General features: G+C 42.7%; 1 protein-coding gene across 1 annotated transcript; it reads left to right on the top strand.

Moving 5' to 3' along the window:
- Positions 1 to 4,831: 4,831 nt before the first annotated feature.
- EAH_00031080 (hypothetical protein, conserved) lies at positions 4,832 to 6,509 on the top strand (the record flags this gene model as incomplete). Its single annotated transcript, XM_013392412.1, has 3 exons — positions 4,832 to 5,597; positions 5,915 to 6,008; positions 6,467 to 6,509. 3 exons carry the CDS (start codon positions 4,832 to 4,834, stop codon positions 6,507 to 6,509), a joined length of 903 nt encoding a protein of 300 aa, XP_013247866.1.
- Between the last annotated feature and the right edge of the window lie 1,091 nt (positions 6,510 to 7,600).

Here is a 7,600-nt window from a genome sequence, read left to right as displayed (position 1 = left end):
TGCAGCGGCAGGAGCAGCAGCAGCAGCAGCAGCGAGGAGAAGCTGTTTGCTGCAGTTGAGGTGTACATACACCGCAGCTGCAGTTGAGGTGTACATACACCACACTTGTCTGTACACTGAGCGCAGACTGCAGAAGTAGGAGGGGTTCTTCCTCTTATCATTTGAAATACCACTGCACCACCAGCTGCAGCAGATGCAGCAGCAGCGACATATGCAGCAGCAGCAGATGCAGCAGCAGCAGGTGCAGCAGATTTAGCTTCCTATAGACGTCAGTGGAGGTAATGCTAGAAGGCATGCATTTGTCTGCATGCATATTATTTAGCCAAGTGAGCAGTAGCTGCTGATGCTGGCTTTCTTCCGCTTCTGTTCTGCTAGCAACAGGTGGAACCTGCAGCAGGTGCTGCAGCAGCAGCAGCAGCAGAAGCTGCAGCAGCAGCAGAAGCAGATGAAACAGCAGCAGCAGCAATAGATTTTGCGGGGATGAGATATCCTCGTCGGCTATGCACCGCCAGATGAAGTTTGAATGGGCGCCAGCAGCAACGGCGCCTAGTGCAGCAGCAGCAGCAGCCGCAGCAGGAGGTGGTGCTTAGAGTTTGAGTAGGGGTTGTTTGACTGTCTGTGCATGCAGAGGAAGAGTTTGTAGCATATTATCATATAGGGGGAGGGCATTAGGCTGATGCAATGCATGCATGCGACTGTTGGGGTGTATGCTGAGCCTATTATTCTTTATTTGCGTTAGCTTGTTTATGAAATAAATATATTTATTTCCTCCACAGGCCGCAGCACTGAACGGTTTATGTTTATTTCTTTCAGGTCTTTGCAGCTGGGGCTTTTTTGTTGCTTTTACCCCTAACACTTTGTAGATAGTTAGTTTATTTCGTTTCGTATTAAAGATATTCTTTTATATGTCTCCATTGATGTATATTTATTGTACATGTTCACTTACAGTGTTGAAATAAGTGAAAAGGCATTTAAAACAAACAAAAAGAATTTTTATTTGGGGTATTATACACACAGATTTTGTAGGGAGCTGCATGCAGCTGCTCTCTTCTTTTTCTTGCGTATTTCCATTTGTTGCATTTGTTTAGTTTGTGGCTGCATGCGCAGACGTATGCAGTAACTCTATTTTCAATGTCTTTCGATTGAGGTGTACGTACACCGCGCTAGACAGCACACGGAGAGCAATGAAAAAACGTCTAAACGCAAAAATATATAAAGACAAACAGACAAAAGAGAACAAAGACAGACAGAGGGACAGAAAGAAAGAAGAAAAGACAGGTAGAAAGGAAGACAAGCAGTCAAACAAGCAGAGATAAAAACAAATAGACACAATGCAGACAAAACAAAGGAGGTGGGGAGGGTGCGAGATATTACCGCATGCATATTCAAATCTTTATTTCAGTTCTTTTTTCTGTTGTTTAGAGGGTGTAGAAGGGAGCCGGAAACACGCACACACTCTTCAGGTGTACAGACACGTAGTCGTTGCGTCCTCGCGATATCTTCTCCTGTTCGCCGCCACAGCTTCTAAAATGGAGCCTAAAAGAATTAAAAAGAATAAATGCAAATGGTGAAAATATGCAAAGCAAACAAATGCAAAAAATGCGGTGCCGGTAGCTGACGTGAGTGATCAGGAGAGAAGGCGAGGAGAACAACAACTTGGGGACTTGAAAAATAACAAAAGTTTAGGAAAAAAAAAACTATATTTGCGCCTCCAATAGAAAATCTTAACTTACTGCGTAAAGAACGACAACAACGTCATCATCTTCACAGCAAACGCATCTCCCCAGCCCTGGCCCACAACAAAACATTTACTGGTGACAGCCTGTAAATGCAGATTTAATGTTTTATTGAAATAAATAAAAATAAAAATAGACTAAAAACAACAACACAAACCCACGGAAATACGCAGAACCCTCGCCGCCAACTCCTGCCCTTGCGGCACCCCAACGACATAGAGGATGCTGCAAATAAAGAAAGACGAAGAAATTCGTTTTAAGACAAATAATGATAACGTAATTGCTAAAATAATATAAACGCTGTACCTTGTTTCTGAGTCAACCCTTATTTCTGAAATGTGCGCGACCTGCACCCAGACGGCGTTGAGATTATTTGCACGATGTCGCGAGCAGCGAGGAAAACGAGAGAGCTTATCGTTTAATTTTAGGTATAATTACTAATGAAATATATACCTACGCGTTTTTCTGATGTATTTGTACTAGAAGAAGCCTTTAAAGCTCCAATTAGCGTCTCAAGTGCTTTTGTTTCCTCTGCCGTTTCAGCATCTGCTGTATACACACGATTGACCTCAGCACCCGATCTAAGTGGAAAGCTGCGGTAATTCGCATCATGTTGGTATTCTGCACATATTTCATCTTCAGATATATCTGCTGCAAAACTCCTAAGGAAGAATAAACGGTTTCTGTTGCGTTTATTTCGCTCATGTGCTGCTGTTCTTCGTTCGGGTGTATCGGCAGCTATCGCGAATGCAAATTTGCTGTTTTCCAATTGCGCAGCAAATTCCGAAACCCTATTTGTATTCCCTGCTCATTTGGCATTAAGACATTTAATTTAATTGGTAATTATATTTAGTATGAGATCTGCATTGAGCTCCTACTTCTAGGAAAGCCAGGAAGGAGGTTTGCCTTCTTCAGCATCAAGGGCGGTAGCTGAAATTGCATGGGGGTATTTCTTTTCCCTTCATTTTTTTCCGTTTTCCAAGACTCACTTCGAATTGAGCTTTCTCAACAATGTCCTTTTGCACATCTTTTCTTTTTCTAACGCCCTCAGCTATTAGTCGCTCATCCTCCTTTCCCATCAGCATACAGGGCTCTTGTGCACCTGCCCTCAACTGTACTTTGGGGGTTGAATAATATTGCGGGGGAAGATCTGCAGCATCAGTTACATCGTAATCATCATCTGCATTTCAGGGGTGTTTATTATTGTTGTTGCGTTGGCGCTAACTTACAGGTTCCAAGCCGCATGCAATTTTTTGCAGGCTGTTGCTGGGGGAATGCAAAGCCCAAAGAACAGTTATTCGCAGCTTTATTTATTTCCAGCAAGAAGCCCCCTTCTGCTGTCTGGCATTGTGTTGTTGTTGGGCTTGCAACCCGCCTTGCCTTCCTCCTGTCTAGCATAAACAGCCAAGATGCAGGTGGCTTCTGCATGGGGACAGCGACTGTTGCTGCCGCTGCTGCTGTTCTGCTGCGTTCCAGCAGTTTTTGCAGCAGCAGAGGAGGCTGCCGCTGCAGCATCAACCGCCAAATCGGCAGTGTAGGCACTGAAATGCATGCAGTTGCTTCCCGATTTGGCGCGAGTTGCCGCACTGGCGGCCTCTTGTCTGTCCACTCCTGCAGATTATTAACAAAGAAGCAGTGTACATCATAACAGGGGATAGTATTCAATTTAATCTGTAACAAAAATGTATAAATATTACGAACCCGCGTTAGCGCTGACTGTCTGCGCGCCCTCCTCTGTAGAAACCATGCAGATGATGCAGTTAATTGCCCAGGAGGCTGCTGCAGCATGAGCCGCTTCTGTGCCGCTTTGCGTGCTGCTTCGTGTTGGCAAGGGTGCGGCCGGGAAGGAGTAGTTGATGCAGGCACCGTAGGCAGCAGCAACCATATCGGCAGGGCGTCAGTGTAAGACGTCTGTAGGTGGTATTTGAATGGTCCAGACCAGTGGACCTGTTCGCGTTTGCTACCCGCCCGCAACGGAAACGGAAAGAAAGGTTTATGCTTCCACTTCAGAGACAGCTTAAGAGGAGGGAAGGCACCGCGCTTGTTGCAATGCAGAATGTGAACAGCAACTGGCAGTGTACACACCAGGTGTGCATGGCTGCAGTTTTCCTTTGTTTCTTCTGTGCAGTCAGATACAACCGCCTCCTCATCACTAGTAGCAAACAGATGAGCCGGAATGCACCGCAGATTCTTCTGAACTGCCGTTGCTAAGCAACTGAAATCCACTGAGGAACACCTAAAGGGAGCAACTGCCCATTTAGCAGCCGTTAAGGGGCAGCCCTCTCTTCGAATCATTCTAAGCAATATGAAGCAAAAGGTGAAAACCAAAAATACCAACAAACGAGAAATCGAATCATCGACAAGCGATCACCTACACATCTCCTGCGGTGTGTGTACACCGCAATTATTCAACTTGCCGGACGCTGATGGCTGCTGGCTTGAGAGAATGTTGTTGTGAAGCAAACCTATGACCTGTAGCTTATTTTGTACGCTCTCTTAATTAAAAACATATTTATCGCTTTTTTAAAGTAAAAAACGAACAAAATTGACGCCACAAGTACCGAGATCGCCTCCAGCATCGCTTTGGGCGCAGAGCGCGGCCGAGGAGCGGAGCTGAACGGTAAACTGAAATTCAAATTCTCCCTCGCACACCAACACTCCTATTTTTATATTTAAATTTATTTTCTGAAAAAGCTATTTATTCCTCCTAGCGAACCTCTTTATCCAGCAAAGAAGACCGACAGCCCCGGCGGCGCTCTCCGAGCGATGGCAGCCCCCTAGTGGGGCTGAGACCTTTCTTCTCCTGATTCCTTCTATCGAGTTGCTGAATTTAGAACTCTTCTTGGGTTATTTGCATTTTTCTTAATATATGTTTGTTTCATGCCAGCGCGACAGACACCGCAGCAGCAAGCCACTCATTCGTGCAGTTGAGGTATACACATGCACACGCATGTAGTATTAAGGATATGTTTGTTTGACTTATAAGCGCAACATTTCATCTTTTCTTCCGAGTTTTGCCGCTGCAGATGGCGGCTGTATAGAGACCCCGGATGGGGATCGATCCCGCCTCCTCCCCTTCTTCATTGCATTCAGAAATGCACAACATCATCAGTTCAAGTGACGACGGCGGCGCAGCTCAGGCGGCAGACTGCGGCTGCCGAAGCACAAAGGAGCTGCATGCAGCAGATTCAACACTTACAGAATCTAACTGCAGCAGCAGCAAGCCATGCAAGGTATCTTCCACAGCAGCATCAGCAGCAGCAACTGCAGCAGAAGACGACAGGGCCCCTGCTGCTGCACTGGGCCCCCACGAGTCTGGAATAGGCAAGCGCGCTGCCTGCTTGGATGGCGCATCTACAGCTCCTGCAGCAGCAGCAGCAGCAGCAGCAGTGAGAGCTGCCCCAGTGCATGCAGCTACTCAGGCTTGCTTGGAGCCTTCTATTGGCAGTAATTCAGCTGAAGGTTCTTCTGTAGGTATGCAACTCACACACATGATGCCTCCGGAGTCCAAAGGCGACGCAACAGCAGCAGCAACAGCAGCAGCAGCAGCAACAGCAGCAGCAACGGCAGGAGGAGGTGCAGCAACAGCATCAGGGGGTGTTCATGATGTACATATTCGTTCTTTTCCTTCTCGTCAAGATACTCGTCGAGGAGAGAAGATGGGAGCTAATTGCCTTGGCGGCGGCGAGCGACAGTTTGTCTCTCGAGGTGTACAGACAGCTTGGCCTTCTGTAGCGCAGCTGTCTGTACACTGCAACCGCCAGCCCCCTCTTCGCGAATTCGCTCATTTGCCGCCTTTTCAGCGATTTGTTATTCCTAAAGACAGCTTCACAGATCAGTGCGGAAGAGGGAAGCTTATAGGTGTGTCTTTCTACATATGTATGTGTATATATAATATATATATATATATACATTATATATATATGCATTATATAGGCATATATATACTTACACAGATATATAGATCTATATGTGTACACATTTTCATATACATTTATATATAATATATATATATATATAGACATATATATACATATATATATTTTCTTCTGTTTACAGGCTCACAACTGCCGCGCGGAAGCAGCAGCAGCAGCAGCAGCAGCAACAGCAGCAGCAGCAGCAGCAGCCGTCTTGATCGCGTGCCTCTTCATCTTCGTTTTTTGTTGGACTTTCGTCAGGAGATAATTCATCCGGCTGTTCTTCGCGTTGGTATTCAAATGGGGCAGAAAAAGATATGCGGGACGAATGCAAGAACAGCTGCAATGCTAAAGGGTTTGTCTTTATTTCTTATTCTTTCTTCTTTCTTTGTCTGGTGTTTGTTTAGTTTATTTTGTTTATTCTGTTTATTATTTTATTTTTTTTGCTTTTGTTTGATGTGTTTGTTGTTATATGCGGGACGAATGCAAGAACAGCTGCAATGCTAAAGGGTTTGTCTTCATTTCTTATTCTTTATTCTTTCTTCTTTGTCTTGTTTTTTTGTTTATTTTGTTTATTCTGTTTGGGATTGTCTGTGTTAGTCTATTATTGTTTACAGAAATAATATTATTATAAACAGCAATAATAATTATTGTATATCATTATTATTAACAGTAATAATAATAATATTATTATTAGTATTAATATTTATATTAACATTAATAATATTATTATTATATTATGATTGACTGCCAATGAAGGTTTAGGGTTTAGGGTTTAGGGTTTAGGGTTTAGGGTTTGGGGTTTACGTGCAGCGTTTCAGCGTTTTATAGAAGATTATTCTCCGGCTCCGTATGAAGCAGTAGAAAGACATTTAAAACAAATGTTAGACAGACAAATTAATTTTATTACAAACTGCAGGCCTCATAGTATTGCAATGGGTGGGGCTATCCGTTGGCTAAAGAAAAAGCTCTCAAGTATGTTTATTCTTTATCTTTTTATTATTTCTTTTTATTCTTTTTAACTCATTTTTATTCTTTTAAATATATTTTATGCATGCTTACTCTTTTTTGCTTCGTTTTGTTTCGTCTTGTTTTAGTTAAGTACGTCTACTCTTCATTCTTCTTCTTTTTTTTATTTTTTAATTTCTTTTGATTTCTTTTTATTCTTCTTTATTCACTTTTATTCTTTTTGTGTTGTTTTAATTCGTTTTGGTTTGCTGTATACATATATACATACATATATATATTATATAATGCATATATATATATATATATATATATATCTGCGTGTACACCTCAGGCTACGGGGCGTTGCAGGTGGAGGAGGTTTGTCGTTCTTTAAGCAGAGACATTGACTGCTTTTTAAACGAAAAAATTATTTCTGCTTGTTTAATGGTTGGGTCTCTGGTGCAGCAGCAACTTGTTGAAAATAAAGATACAATTCTTGTCTTCGGGAGATCCTCAGCTGTTGCATGCGCTCTCCTGCAGGTCAGCAGCAGCAGCAGCAGCAGCAACAGCAGCAGCAGCGGTAGTAGTAGTAGTAGTATTCGTTGCAGTTTTGCTGCTCTGTCTTATTCTCTGTCTTTGTTTCTTTATCTGTTTTTCTCTTATTATCTCTGTCTATTTATCTGTCTTTGTTTCTTTATCTGTCTTTGTCTTATTATCTCTGTCTATTTATCTGTTTTTATTGTTTATTTGTACTCGTCTTTATTTATTTGGTTTTTTCGTCTCTTTGCCTCCCGCTCTGCTCTCTTTTTTTTGTTTGTTTGTCTCTGTTTGCTTCTCAATCTCTATATTTCTTTATGCTGCTTTTGTCTTTGCATTAATTATTGTTTTATTTACTTACTTATTTTATTTATTTTTATTTTTATTTATTTACTTGCATGCGCCTTTGCCTGATAAAAAAGACTTCCAAGCATTCATGTCTGCTGTTCCTGCTGCTGCTTC

This window comes from Eimeria acervulina, genomic scaffold (assembly GCF_000499425.1).
Source record: "Eimeria acervulina Houghton genomic scaffold, Eah_scaff291, whole genome shotgun sequence".
Lineage (NCBI taxonomy): Eukaryota > Apicomplexa > Conoidasida > Eucoccidiorida > Eimeriidae > Eimeria > Eimeria acervulina.
Note: the sequence above shows the minus strand (reverse complement) of the source record. Positions and strands in the feature narration are given on the sequence as shown.